The 15,384-nt window shown below is 43.1% G+C and overlaps 1 protein-coding gene across 1 annotated transcript in view; it reads left to right on the top strand.

Moving 5' to 3' along the window:
• Positions 1–15,384, top strand: part of LOC132476405 (dual specificity tyrosine-phosphorylation-regulated kinase 3-like) — a 29,588-nt gene that overhangs the window by 5,679 nt on the left and 8,525 nt on the right. The window contains exons 2-3 of the mRNA XM_060078355.1: positions 14,232–14,389; positions 14,491–14,783. Coding sequence (XP_059934338.1) covers positions 14,232–14,389; positions 14,491–14,783 — 451 coding nt within the window. The remainder of the gene's footprint in view (positions 1–14,231; positions 14,390–14,490; positions 14,784–15,384) is intronic.

Here is a 15,384-nt window from a genome sequence, read left to right as displayed (position 1 = left end):
GTGGAAATACCCGGATTTTCCTCAAACCCAGATATGTGCTTATTTGTTTAGAGGAGAGAGGGACTGAGCTGGTCAGGGAAAAGGGCAGAGAAGAACAGCTTTCAGACCTAAAATCCCTGCAGACCACTGAACCCACCCTCCACAGAAGGCAGTTTCGACATCATGTTTTCCTGAAGGTCTCTTGGGAGTCCTACCTTTGTCCCCCAACTGTCCCCACAAGGCACTTATCCAAGAATTTCTTCCAGGCACGTATGGTTGTCTCCATAAGAGAAATCCAGATAAAAACAATATTCTCCATCTTTGTACATTTCTGGTTAATTTTAACCCTCCTAATGGACTAACTCCCTGGGAAAATGTTTGACTACAACATCCCTTAATCCAGCTTTTACTGTAATACAAAGAGGTACATGAAATTAGAGGGTTATGAACATTGAGACATATTGGTAGGGCCCTTAGAGTTGGGATTAAATTATCTCACATGAGAAGTACTTCACGAGTTGTTTTACAGAGCATAGGGGGCATTTCTGATGGAGAGGGCAACCTGCTTCCCTCATTCAGGTGACAGGTGAGATGCATTTCAAAGCCTGGTGTCCAGGCATTTGAGATTGGGAAGGTGAAGATTTCCAGTAGCCAGGTGACTCAATGTGGATTATCAGGATTTAAGTGACACCAGTAAAGCTGATCTCCAACGTCCAGCTAGTAAATATCAGCGAGTTTTGCTGCCCAACATCCATTCATCCCTTTTCTGGAATCTACTATAGCAATTTTTCTCTGGAGAATTGCTGTCTCCCTAACTCCTTGTCTAATGTACTTCAGATGACACTGCTTTTTGCTCCAGGTGGCTCTAGCCTGACCAATCAGAGTACTGCATTTTCCTGGCCAGAGATTTGTTTCAAGGATGGATCCAATCAAAGCCCACAATATATCGTGAGACTTTGTGGAAACCACTGAGAGAGCTTTTCCACGGAGTTGATCCTGGAACCGCTGGTATGCATCTTGTTTGCACAGAAGAAGCCTGAGAATGAAGCCAGTGTGAGAAAAACAATGGGGAGAGAACAGAACATACACCATACCTGAATTAAGCACTACTGCTTTTAAAAATTGTAAAAAAAAAAAGAAAAAAGTTTATAATACATCTTCTTTAAGCAGTTTTAGTTGGGTTTTTTGATACTTGAAATAGAAAAAGTACTGACCTGTACACTAGGTGATAGAGAATTGGTTTCCTTGGCCCACGCGCCATGAGTAGAGCAGACTTAGTAGGCTTCCAAAGTACAGGTGACCCAGTAGAACTTAGTCTCCAAGGTCCACACTAGTGAGTTCCAAACCTTATTGATGACCAACAGACACAACAAAAATATCAGTGGAGCTCCTTACCAAGGAATTCTTGATCACTCTATCTGGTGAAATGGAGGATAGGCAGAAATGGATATTTTTCAAAAGCACCCGTATCATTTATCTATTGCAGCACCCCAAACCTTAATGGCTTAAAATAACAATACCTATTTGCTCACAGTTCTCAAGGGGCTGCTGACTTGGTTCTTCTGTTAGATTTGCTTGGGACCCTCATGTGGCTGCTGTCATGTGGCAACTCATCTCCTGTCTCAAGTGCTAGCAGTTGATGTTGGCTGAGGATTCTCCACCAATCTAGCTGCAACTTGTCCATATGGTGGCAGCAGATAAGAGAGAGAGAGAGAGAGAGAGAGAAACTGTAAGGTCTCTGAGGCCTAAACTCATGATCACACAAGACCAATTCCATCCCATTCTACTGGTCAAAGCAAGTCACATGGCTAGCCAAAGTCAGGAACTGGGAAACTAATCTCCACCACCTAATAGGAGAAGCTGCAAAGAATATGTGGCCGTGTCTAATCTACCATAGTACCCAAGCTTCTTAAGCTTTAATGTAACAAATACCACAAACTTAATGGAGTAAAACAACACAGATTTAATATCTTACAATTCTGGAAGTCAGAAGTCCTAAAATCAATTTGTTGGCAGAGCTGTGCTCTTTCTGGAGGTGCTAGGGGAGAATCTGTTTCCTTACTTTTTTCAGCTTCTAGAAGCCACCTTCATTCCTTGTTTTGCAGCCCCCTCCTCAAGCTTTAAGACCAAAACCAAGCATCAGATCTCCCCACCTCCCCGACTTCTGCTTCCATTGTCACATCTTCTTCTCTGACCCTCCTGCCTCCCTCTTCCATTTTATAAAGACGCTTATGGTTACACTGGGCCCATCCTGATAATTTAAGATAATCTCCCAAATTTAAGATCCTTAATCACACTGCAAAGTCCCTTTCGCCATTTAAGGTGACATACTGACAGGTTCTGGAGATTAGGACACGGACATCTTTGGAGGATGATTATTCTGTTACCACATTTGGGAATCTTAGATCAAGGGAAACTGTCACATAATTCAAAGGATCCAGTGATCTAGTCTGGGTTACCCTGACAGGCTCTGCATGCTCAGGCAGCATACAGGCAGTCAAAGGACTGGGCTCCATTTTTTTTTAATATTTATTTGTTTATTTGGCTGCACCAGGTCTTAGTTGTGACACGTGGGATCTTCGTTGCCGCATGCAGGATCTTCATTGTGGTGTGCAGGATCTTTTAGTTGCAGCATGTGGGATCTAGTTCCCTGACCAGGGATTGAACCCAGGCCCCCTGCATTGGGAGCATGGCATCTTAACCACTGGACCACCAGGGAAGCCCCAGGACTGGGCTTTAGATTCAAGCAGACCAAGGTTTGAATTCCAGTTCACCACTGTCAACTGAAAAAAAGTACACAACGTGAGAGTTGTGATTAAGTTTTATTGGGGGCAAAATGAAGACTATATCCCAAGAGACAGCCTCTGAGATAACTCTGAGGAACTGCTCTGAAGAAGTAAGAGGGGACGTCAGTATATATGTGATTTTGGTGAAGGAGGATACGTGCAATCAAGCACACATTTTGGTAGAGGGTTGCTACTAGTCACAAGGAACAAATGTCTCCATTAATTATTTTAGTGTTTTTCTAGATACGAGAAGATGAAAGAAATGGGGCTCATAAAATCTTACCCTAAAAATATCTTTCTGAAGGCCTGTTCTGCCAGTTTGTCCCAGAGCACAGAATGCCTCATCCCTGATCTCTCCCCCGAACTCCTTTCAGGGTGTGTTGAAGGTCAGCCACTGCAGTGGCCAGTGACTTCATTCTTGTGGTGCCAGATGGCAAGTGACAATTTTTAGTTGGCAGTGCCCGATCATGGTCATAAATTCGACCATGGTTTGGGAGGCACTTCGTGACCATTTTGTCCCAGAGTGCTAAGACATTCCTGCACCAGGTGAGGGTTTCGTCGATAGGCAACTCAATGTGCTGTTACTGGACTAGGCCCTATTAAGAGCAGCCAAACTCTCTGGACCACAAGACAGTCTCACTAGTCTGTTATGGTACAGGAAATGATTCCCTCTTGTTGCCTTTTCCCCTATCAAGAGTTACACTATTACGATCATTGATGTGATATAGAACTATGTATCTGGTCAACTGTTTCAAGTTCACCTAGTCATCATTTTATCAAAGTCTCAGTCACACATTTGATAATGCAAAAAACAACAATTTTAGGGCTTCCCTGGTGGCACAGTGGTTAAGAATCTGCCTGCCAATGCAGGGGACACGGGTTCGAGCCCTGGTCTGGGAAGATCCCCCATGCCACGGAGCAACTAAGCCTGTGCACCACAACTACTGAGCCTGCACTCTAGAGCCCGCTAGCCACAACTACTGAGCCCACGTGCCACAGCTACTAAAGCCTGTGCACCTCAACAAGGGAAGCCACTGCAATGAGAAACCTGTGCACCGCAACGAAGAGTAGCTCCTGCTCGCCGCAACTAGAGAAAGCCTGCGAGCAGTGACGAAGACCCAACACAGCCAAAAATAAATAAATTAAATAAATAAATTTATTACAAAAAAGATTTTGTAAAACAGGCAAAATACAAATGATATAGCTAGTAGTATTAGTAAGGTTATAAATAAGAATTTAAGCCTAGAACTTCTATTAGGTGCAGCCCAGTATATCCCCAGGTCATCTGACTTAGCCTGTTCTATACCAGTTCTTATCTTTAAAGGAAATTATATATTGGTATTGTTTATAAGGCGCCCGACCCAATTTCCTACTGTTACTAGCTGGTTATCCTTCGTATGATTTAATATACTAAAGGAGCCTTTAAACTTGAGCATAGCCTGGTGTTAGCCACATAGATACATACCAGAACTGTGTGAGGTTTCCTTGTCAGAAACAGGAGGTTATGGTTTTTGACTGTGATTCCGCTTGGTGTTCTGACTGAGCTTGAGTGACCCTACAAGAAAATTCATATTTATGGTCAGAGTCGGAGCAGGTATTATTAATTGGCCAGGTGAGGGATATCACCTAGTAATATCAATAGTGGCCTAAAGAGAACTATAATTTCTTTCTTCTAGAATAAATTTCCTAAGGGCTATCCAATTAGAGCCTTGGAGTGGAGAAATCCACCAAAGTAATCCAGAAGAACTGGATATAGGTAAATAGCCATAAAGCCAACAATTGGATTAACTTTAAACGCAGTATAAGATTGTGAAATACATTCGGTTCATAAGCAAAGTTGTGAGCAATTATCAAAGTAATTGGTAGACAGGCCTGGTCCAGCATCTTGGGTCAGATGTCTATTTCAGATGTCGTCTTCTCATCCTAGTCTGAAAGTTTCTCCTCTGTTTGAGTCTTGTTTTAAGGTGATTTTAAGGTCAGCAATCCTCTCTCTAAGCCAGTCCAGTGCAGGGACACTTTTGGAAACATTAATCCAAGAGTCAATTCCTTTCAGTTTCGCTGTGCATGAGCTAGTTAAGAGTACCTGATAAGGGTCTTTCCATCTAGGTTGGAGATAGTCCTTTAAATGATGTATTTTCCAGTATGCATAATCCCTGGCTACAGGTCATGAGGCATCTGATCTTCATCCAAAGATAGATTACTGAGATAAACTTCAGAAACAAATTAGAGTGTCCTTTTAATAATTCAATTAAACTTTACAATAATATAACATAATAGCAAGGAGCTGAATCGGAAGTGAGGCTTAAGCAGTAAATACAGACCTCAATTAACAAAACTAGAATTTGATATCCACTAAAACATAAATTTTTCTCTCTAAAATTACCCTCATTTTTACCAAATATAGACAAATTAAGATCAATTTGTTTGCATATTAAGTCTAATTTCAGTAACCTTGGCCTGATTACTTAGGTAAGTGTAATTGATCATATAGGGTCTTTTATATTGGCCGTGGGGAACTTTTCATTAGGAGTCTCGGACTGAAGATTTCTTTAAAAAAGCCCTCCCAGGGACTTCCCTGGTGGTCCAGTGGTACGAAATCTGCCTTCCAATGCAGGGGACACGGGTTTGATCCCTGGTTGGGGAACTAAGATCCCACGTGCCACAGGGCAACTAAGCCTGTGCACCAAAACTACTGAGCCTGAGCGCCACAACTAGAGAGAGAAAGCCCACGCACCACAACTAGAGAGAAGCCTGCGTGCTGCAACGAAGACCCAGCACAGCCAAAAAAATGAAGAAAATAAATAAATAAAATAAAGTAAATGAATATTAAAAAAACAAAAGACCTCAAGGTCAAGGAAAGCAATGCCAAAGGCTTGTCACAGATTTTGCCTTACAGATTTGGGTGAATTACTCCCTTTTCAAGATCCCCACAATATCACCAGCCAGGAGGTTGCCTTCCTTATTTACCTGATAAGGCTACTGGGAACCTATGAGTTTCCAATTTCTGAAGGAATCAGGTAGACAGAAAAGATAAATGTTTCAATTCTGTTTACAGAGGTACAACTTACCAAATTGCTGTAAGTCATAACTAGCTTGAGGGAAGGGTCTGCTTATGTCTGGAAAACACAGATTAAAAGCCAGTAATGTTTTAGACAGAAACCATAAAAATTATAACCACATTCATCAGTTCACTCAGTCCTATGTAACTACTCGTTTCTGTTAATAGTTTCATGAAGCCATCCGGTTTTCCACTAGAATTTTTAAATTTCTTACCCAGTTCAGCAAAATGCTCTAAAAGTTATCAGAAATCTGTACTTGTCCAAAAGTCCTTGCTATGAATCTTCTTGAAGAGGAAGCATTTTTTATACTTTTTATTTTATTTTTGTGGTACCCGGGCCTCTCACTGTTGTGGCCTCTCCCGTTGCGGAGCACAGGCTCCGGACGCACAGGCTCAGCAGCCATGGCTCACGGGCCAAGCCGCTCCACGGCATGTGGGATCTTCCCAGACCGGGGCACGAACCCGTGTCCCCTGCATCGGCAGGCGGACTCTCAACCACTGCGCCACCAGGGAAGCCCAAGAGGAAGCATTTTTGCAAAGGCATAAGTGTAAGACAATAACTGTCTATGAATGACAAAAGACTTAAGAAGGCACAGTTAAAGACCTGATTACAATGCTATTGACAAAGAAACTTGGTTACTGCTGTGACATTTTAGGATAATAACCAGAATTATGACGGATAAATTTTACCAGGACATACCAGATTTTTAGGAATTTTAGATAATTTCTAGACTATGTATATTAATGATATTTACCCATACAATACAACCTAAGAAGATTTATTACTCATTTGACAATAGTTCCCATGTAATTTAACATACCAAATGAACCTAATTAGTTTAATACCTCTCTTTGGGATGTTTCAAGGAGCCCTTTGAAGCTAGCTATAGGTCAAGTTAGCTAGAGGTCAAAGGAACATCTTTAGAATTTGATTTGGGAACTTTGTCAAAAAATATCAAAAAGGTTTTAAAACTCTTGGTCAAATAGGATCATAGGTCACTGTGAAACAATGCTTATCCACTTAACCAAAGTGACAAAAAGATTTCAAAGGCAATTACACACAGTTATAACATATTACCAGTTAAAGGTAAAAGAAACTTTATAATCTGTTATCAAATGTGGATCAATATTCTAAGAAAACTGTGTCATCTTAACAGAGAGAAAAACCAAATTCAGGTTTTGCACCAGCTTATTTCTAAAATTCATTTACTCAATTAAATTTATTCTATACTTAGCCAATCCTGACCATGCACAGAACTCTTTTCTCAGGATTCCTTTTCCATAAACCTTCTGTAACTTTCTGTATGCATACTAGTTTGTCCCTTATTTTTCCCATCCATAAACAACCAGCTGTAGAACAAAATTACTTTTTTTCCCTTAATAAAATGCAATTCCATTCCTCATACCTTCTTTTACTGAAGAAACACATCCTACTTTGCTACTATATGCTGAAATGTTTCCTTTATTATTTCTAGTAGCTTTAATTACATATTTAAATTAGAATTCACAACTCTTAAAACCTTACTTTCTAGTGAAGACTAAGAAGTATGCAATTATGAACTGTTGTTTACATTTTCATTCCATAGATTGGCAAACATAAATACCAGTAATAATTTCTGAAAAACATGTTTTTTAATAGAAAATATCTCAGTGTGGCCCCAGACATGTTTATTAATAGTACTTAATGCCTTTAGTTTCCCTGTAAAAGGAGGCCAGTGTTCAGTACCTAAGGTTTCATTATCTTATTTTATTTGGGAATGACCTAGTCATTCAATAAACTTCCATCATTTAGCTTAATTTAGAACAACTCTAAAATTTAAAGTTGCCAAGTATCTGGAGAGAATATTTTTAAGTAGATATTCCTAAAACAATTTTCCTAAAGAGTTCACCCAAAACCTCTTTTCTCATTTACATTTAATTTAGTAATAAAACATTTCATTATACCAAGTTATTTTTCTTGTGGACAAATTTGCAACAGATATAATAAGATCTTATTTGACTTTTATTAAACCTAGGTACAATAAAAGTATACTTAATGTTGATGACTCTAAGACATGTCTGTATTAATTAAATCTACAGACAAACCTTAATACCAGGTATTAATTGAATGCTGAATATTTCCCAGTTGACATGAACTTGAAATTCATTCTGGATAGTTTCCTTTTTTATTTCTGAGAATTTTTATAAATGCTTAATTTACTTTAAGCCAATTAAGTAGAGCTCATTTGCAAATTAATTTTGATAATACCATCCAAAGGTAAAGATATATGTGCACACATGGACATATAGACAGACACAATCAGAGATCTCATCATTTTATTTTAAAACTTAGTCATGAATCAGGTGTTACAATATAAAACTCACTACTTTGTAACAGTTAGAATAAGTCAAATTTCAAAAGGCCTCTTTCCTCCCTGTTTTTCTCCTCAGTCTCTGGAATTAGAGATGGTCTAGATAACTGTTCCTGAGAGCCCTGGTCTCAAGGCACAGGGAGAGAAAAGCATGTTCTCCTAGAAGGACCTGTTCCCTCAAGGGTCAGAATTCTGAAAAGATGTTTTATTAAGCCAGCTTTCTCTAACAACTGCATACAAAATAAAAGAGCCCATATTGGCTATTTTCAGGGCAAAGTTTCCCTTTAATTCCAAATAAGTAAGTACTTGTAAATATAAGTTTTGTACATACATAAACCTGGCAGGGGTGTTAGTCAGAGGCTGGCTTTCTGATGCTCCTCGTGTCTCTGTTTGAGGGGCTCTATATCCCATTTTAAAGTTGAATTTGTCAGGGGTAAAACTTACTAATGAAATTGTGTGATGGGCCAGTGTGCGGCTTGTGAGCTTAACTCCTCCAGGCATCACCCTAGAGTCGTTTCAGCCCTCTTATGTGGCTCAGTTTCACCCTTCAGTGGTCTAAGACCACTGTGAGTGCTCGGATCACTGAATGGACAATTCTTATACATGATTCCTGGATGAACAAGTCTTTTAATTAATGTGTGGATTGCCCTGTGGGACCATTGCACGGTATGAGGACTCTGCCTCCACCACTCCCATACATATCTCAGTTGCCTGAGAAAGCTCTAACTGACCAGGAGGAGTCTTGTCCCTCTTCTTTGGAGCAAAGCTCTCATGTAACATCTTCACTTTTATCCTGACAAATTCTATGAAGGCAGCCAAACTGAGGAAAGGAGTCAGATCAGCTTCTTACCAAACTACTCAGCCCAGACCGCTCAGTGTCTTTAAACTGAGCAAACCCCATTGTTTTTCAGCCAGCCCACCCCCACACACCCCAGAATGTTTCAACCGTGGGCCAGGTACCTGTTATACACTGCCAAATAAAACTCAGGATCATCAACCAATACAGGAGATCCAAGAACCAGGAGAGACTCACCCAAATTTGTCTGGACTCTCCAAGGAGGTGGATGGACACAAGAGGTCTCTGATACTATCAATGTTCCAGTGTCTCCTAGAGTTCGGGTAAAGGAGAGAAATCTGCTCTGCATCCCTTCATGGTCGCCAAAACTGTCGACTGGAAAAATATGCACAACATGAGAGTTGTGAGTTAAGTTTTATTTGGGGCAAATGAGGACTATAGCCCAGAAGACAGCCTCTCAGATAACTCTGATAAACTGCTCTGAAGAGGTAAGGGCAGAAGTCAGTATATATGTGATTTTGGTGAAGAGGGATACATGCAGTCAAGCACACATTTTGGCAGAAGGTTGTTGCTACTCATGAGGAGCAGATGTCTCCATTTATGATTTTAGTGATTCTCTAGATATGAGAAGATGCAAGAAACTGGGCTCATAAAACCTTCTGAAAATATCCAACTATCTGAAGGCCTGTTCTGCCAATGTTTCCCAGAACACAGAAGGCCTCATTCCTGATCTCTACCCTAAACTCCTTTCAGGGTGTGTTGAAGGTCAGCAACTGCAGTGGCTTGAGACTTCATTTTTGTAGTGCCCGATGGCAAGTGACAATTTTTAGTTGGAACCACACACCAGCTGGGTGAACTTGGACAAGTTGGTAATCTTTGAGAATGTTTTCTGAATTGTAAAATAGGGATAATACCTATCTCACAGGACTGTTATAAGTTTTAAATGAGAAAATATATGTAAAGCACTTCTGATGGTACCTGGAACATAATAGACTTAATAAATGGTAATTAGGGATTTCCCTAGTGGTCCAGTGGGTAAGACTCTGCGCTCCCAATGCAGGGGGCCGGCTTCTAACCCTGGTCAGGGAACTAGACCCTGCATGCATGCTGCAACTAAAAGTCTGCATGCCGTAACTAAAGATCCCACATGCCTCAACGAAGATCCTGCGTGCCGCAGCTAAGACCCAGTGCGGCCAAAATAAATAAATGAATATATTTTTTAAAAACGGTAATTATATTAGAAAGAGTCCTGGTTAGGTTTTCAAACTTCAGAAACATAGTTTCACATGGCCCCTCAGGTCTGTCGCTGGAACTGGTCATGTTGACTTGGGAAGAGTGAGAAGAGGTGACAGATATTTTGGGAAAAGATAAATCTTTCTGGGGTTAGGGATTAATAAGGACAAACTTCAGGATTTAGGAGACATCGAACCAAGTGTCTACAGTATTGGAAGAAGCATAGGGATTTTATTTGTTGCTGTTGTTGTTGTTTTCAAGATTCTGAAGCATTAATGGGGCAACTTTCAAAGCTTGGGGAAGAGAGAGAGAGGGAAGAAGTACAGGAAGTGAAACCTTGCAGGACCCTGTGGGGCCCTCCAAGGTATAAATCCTTTCCATGTCCCCTGTTTCTTCTCTGTAGGAAATAGTCTTCATTCAGCCTCCTTGACCTTTCCTGAGTTCCAAAGGGCAGATTCAAACAGTTGCTTATCAGGGAAGGGAGGGATTGCAGAAAGAAAGGAGGAGCAATCAAGAAACAGTAGTGCAGCATGGGGCAGGTTCCTGGTTCCTCTTCAAGGAATATACATAACAATATATGTTTGAGTTCTTCTGCAGGAACTAAGGCCCCCTCCCAGGTGGAGGATGGCAACTTCAGGCTAAGCACTAGATTCTGGGAACACCACCCTCTTACCTCACCACCAACCAATCAGAAGTCTGTACAAGGTAGAAGATAATGAAGACTCTGACCCCCTCCCCAAATGATTCTCCTTTTGAAAACTTTCATGGTCCCGCAGAATCTCTGGAGTTGGTTTTTGGACACAAGTCTGCCTTCTCCCCAGGTTGCCAGCCTCCTGAATAAAGCAACCTTTCCTTTCCAAGCAACACTTGCCTCTCAAGTATGGGTTTTTGAGTGGTGAACAGCTGAACCTGAGTTTTTGGTAACAGAAGTCCATGAGGTTCAGAAGAGAGATAGCTTTCTGAAACTTCAGAAAAATGACATGGTTTTAGTGTTTCAGTGAGTTAAATCTCTGTTTCTGAAAATAGCTATACATGTTTCTGGAGCTCAGGTGAACTTGAGGTCGACACAGCTTGGGGAAAATGGTGAGTTTCATACATTCTCTATAAATGATTTTTTAAAGTGCATTCCAATTTTGTGATTAATGTGGTATACTATGCATTATGGCACATCATGCTGCAAAGACTAATTTATAGTTATTGAAAAGAATTTAAACTTAACCCACCAACAGGTGTTTCATCACAAAATTCCAGGTGCATGTGGCCATAGGAATATTTTCTTCATCTTTACATTTGAAACTGTTATAATCACATTCGGAATGTTCTGATGATTTTTGAAGAGGCTGGAATAGTCCCATTTTTCTTGTTTATTTTTTAGGGGTTCCTTATTTTGCAGATATATTAGAACTGGCTTCAACAAGCAAGCAGGTATCTTACAGGATATTTGGCTAATCCACGATAGGTAAATCTGGCTTTAGCTGCACTGAGAGAGACAATGGAAATTTTGAACTACTCTTGAGTGGGGCTAGGGAGCATAAGCAGATAGGGTAGGGGATCCTTGGAGAAAAAGAACCAGGCATGGCTTTCTTGACAGAAGCCATTTTGTTATCTAAGCCTGGCCACAATGCTTGCCCTTGCACAGGTCTCAGTAATTAATGATCTTAAGGGAAGAAAAGAATGCAGAAACATTACCTGTTATTAGGCAAGAGAAGTTCTAAAGAGTCCCAGTTCTCTTTCAATGGCAAAGATTAGCCTGAAGTGCTCAGCTACCAGATCAACTGGAACCTAAGGGATAATGACGTTGACTTTTTTTTTTTTTTTTTTGCTGTACGCGGGCCTCTCACTGCTGTGGCCTCTCCCGTTGCGGAGCACAGGCTCCGGACACACAGGCTCCGCGGCCATGGCTCGCGGGCCCAGCCGCTCCGCGGCATGTGGGATCTTCCGGGATCGGGGCACGAACCCGTGTCCCCTGCATCGGCAGGCGGACTCTCAACCACTGCGCCACCAGGGAAGCCCCTGACTTTTTTTTTATAACAAATTTAATCAGTTATACATATACATATGTTCCCATATCCCCTCCCTTTTGCGTCTCCCTCCCACCCTCCCTATCCCACCCCTCCAGGCGGTCACAAAGCACCGAGGTGATCTCCCTGTGCTATGCGGCTGCTTCCCACTAGCTATCTACCTTACGTTTGGTAGTGTATATATGTCCATGCCGCTCTTTCACTTTGTCACAGCTTACCCTTCCCCCTCCCCATATCCTCAAGTCCATTCTCTAGTAGGTCTGTGTCTTTATTCCTGTCTTACCCCTCTGTTCTTCATGACATTTTTTTTCTTAAATTCCATATATATGTGTCAGCATACAGTTCAAAATGTTCATAGCAGCCCTATTTACGATGTTGACGTTTTATGAACTTCATGACTTCAATCAACTGAAGCTTGAGCTCTGCAAATCATGAATATGCTTAAAACTTCTCCAGTTTGACAGTTCTGGGAGACACTGTTTTGGGAAAGATCCTCAGGGTTCTCCTTACTTGCTGCAAGTAATAAATCCTTCCTTCTCTCACTCTTTGATTTCATTGCATCTTTTGGCTCAACACCCACCAAGAGGCAAACCCAGTTTCTTGGTAACGGGAAGGGAAGAAAGGGAGTAAATGATGTAGAAGCTGCTCAGGAGCTGGAGCGCACAGGGCAGCAGTTCAGCTGGGGTGTGGGGGCTCCTGCTAGAGCCCTCATTGGGCTTTAATCCAGCCACACTGTTATGAAACAGGGGCTCTTTGAAGAAATTACTTGGGTCACTAAGGTCGGAGGCTCATGAAGTGCCAGCATCCTCGTGTAATCCTCCCTCCCGTGACCTTGGGATCAATAGCCTAAAGACAAAGGAGGCCTCTGTGCTTCCTATCTCAGGGGCAGGAAGGGGAGCAGAATGCTTCAAGGTGGCTTACTTCAAGCTATGTCTTAAAGCAGACTTGGAGAGAGCAGTGATTCAGAAGGAGGTAAGAAAACTTGGGGGGACAAGTCCTATCGAAACGTTTAGTGCAGTAAAGTGGTCTGAGGGGTCCACATAAGTACTAAGAACAATGATTATTTAATACAATTTTGCAACCTTAGAGCTGGAAAGGACCTCAGCAACAATCTAGTCCAAACCTTTCGCTGCCATGGAACTCTTCCTTCAAACAAAATCTTCCATAGGAGTCTAAATACAAACCCACATGAAAGCAGGATTGTTCTGGTTGGGGAAGGGTGGGGGAGGGGCTGGGCGAGGTTAGGAAAAAAAAGCTTATTCATAAGATTAGAAAAAAATTTTAAATCATCATGGAAGAAAATCTTTGAATTTATATTTTTATCATACGCTAAAGAAAACATTGAGTGTAAAGTTCCCCAAACTGACACATTAGTAATTTATAAAGTGAAGAGCCTTTGGATTTTAAGGGCATTTTTACTAAAGACATGAGAACAGGGACTCTGACTTTTAGTCTCACGGAAATGAGCCTTGGATGCAAATGTTCAGGTTTCTGGACTATGCTCTGCAGGCTTGGGGCAATGAGTCTCCAAGCCTCACCAGGTGGCGCCCGTGTTCGGCATTTCCATAACGTTTCGTTCTCTCCTCAAGGGTCAGACAGCCTGCCTCGTGTTTTGTAGGTTTAGATAATCCGACTGGCTGTTACGCTCAAGAAAACAACACTTGTGTTCTTCTGTTTTAACCTCCTTCCCTTTCACTTTCGTTCCAACTATCCAAATCCGCTTACCCTTGGTGTTGCCGAGGCATCTTAACTTTTCAGAAAAGTAAAGGGAAAACCCCCACCCATTCCAAGGAAGAAGACAGGAAGAGCCTTCTTTCCAGGGGGTCTGGTGCAGCAGGACGAAGGCTGGGAATTTGGAGACATTTAGTTCAGGCTTTGCCAACCACAGATCTCCTCTGGCCTCACTTTCCTCATCCTTAAAATGGCTCTGAGCCCTACCATCCGTGGCATCCCATTGCAGGGGAGTCAGACATACCTCAGCTTAAATTCCGGCAAACCCTCCGTCAGGGCCCTTCTACCTCCCCAACCGCGGCCCTCAGGCCTCGGCCAGCGACCAGAGAACCTCAGGCGGCGGGTTCCCAGCCTCCCGCCTCTCACCTTCCTGGGCCAGCGAGAGCTTCCGAGACGCGCGCCGCTCAGTGGGGAGTGGCCTCGGCCCCGCCCCCGTGCGTGGCCACATTGTTGCGCCCAGGTGTTTCAAGGGGCGTACCGCGGTTGCTAGGCGACCACACCACTCCCCTTCCCGCCCCTGCTGCGCCTCTGGCAGTTGTCGACCCCAGCCAGTCCCGAGCGGACGCGCTCGGAGCTGCACTGTGTGGAAGAGAGGTACCGAGGAAACGTCGCGGCCCGGGAGGCAGCCGCCCCAGCTCAGGTGGACGCTGCTCGCCTGACCGTCCAAACGCCGCCCCTCCCTCCGGGGGGTCCGGAGCTAACGGATGGGAGGCACAGCTCGCGGGTCCGGGCGGAAAGATGCGGGGCCGCCAGGAGACGGACTGCCGCCCCAGCCGCGGAAGTAACGGCGCCGGGGGATAACGCGCTGGGGCTCCCGAAGGAGCCGCTGTAGCTGGCAGGCGAGGTCGGGGGGCGTGGATGGACTGGGCTGGAGGTTGAGCGAGCCCCCAAGCAGTAAGGACGAGGGAAGGGGTCTGACTCCCTCTCCGGGACTGGCCCACCCTCTTCCTCTCCATCAGCTCCCCTGCTCCCAGCCCAGCGCGGGAGTGGGCTAGAAAGGAGTTAGGGAAAGAAGAATTCCCACCCTGGGGATTATTTCTGAAGTCCTACATCGGGGGTATATGGTAGGAACTCTGAGAAGCTGGGATTTTTTTGGTGGGGCTTTTTAGCAAACTGGGGGAGACAGGGAGCAATACCTTTTCAAATAAGCCCTGTTGCTCAGAGCAGATAACCAAGGGCTTTGCCGTGAGGGGTGTAGGTGAGGGGCTCTGCCGAGTAGGACTTTTTGTGGATCGTGTTTTGAGAGATTCTCCACCTTTCATAGGATTTTACACCTTAATGGAGAGTAGGGACCACCTGCCCACCTCATTTGCATGGAGACTACCTTTGGGTAATTTCCTTTGGCTCTTTATAGGAAATCTTGTAGGTCTTCAGTCTGTCTTTTTCTTTGTAAATGTGGACGTCTGTCCCATTTTGTTTGTTTTATTCG

This window comes from Mesoplodon densirostris, chromosome 2, assembly GCF_025265405.1.
Source record: "Mesoplodon densirostris isolate mMesDen1 chromosome 2, mMesDen1 primary haplotype, whole genome shotgun sequence".
Taxonomy (NCBI): domain Eukaryota; kingdom Metazoa; phylum Chordata; class Mammalia; order Artiodactyla; family Ziphiidae; genus Mesoplodon; species Mesoplodon densirostris.
The sequence above is the reverse complement of the archived record's forward strand: the minus strand, read 5'-3'. Positions and strand labels throughout refer to the sequence as shown.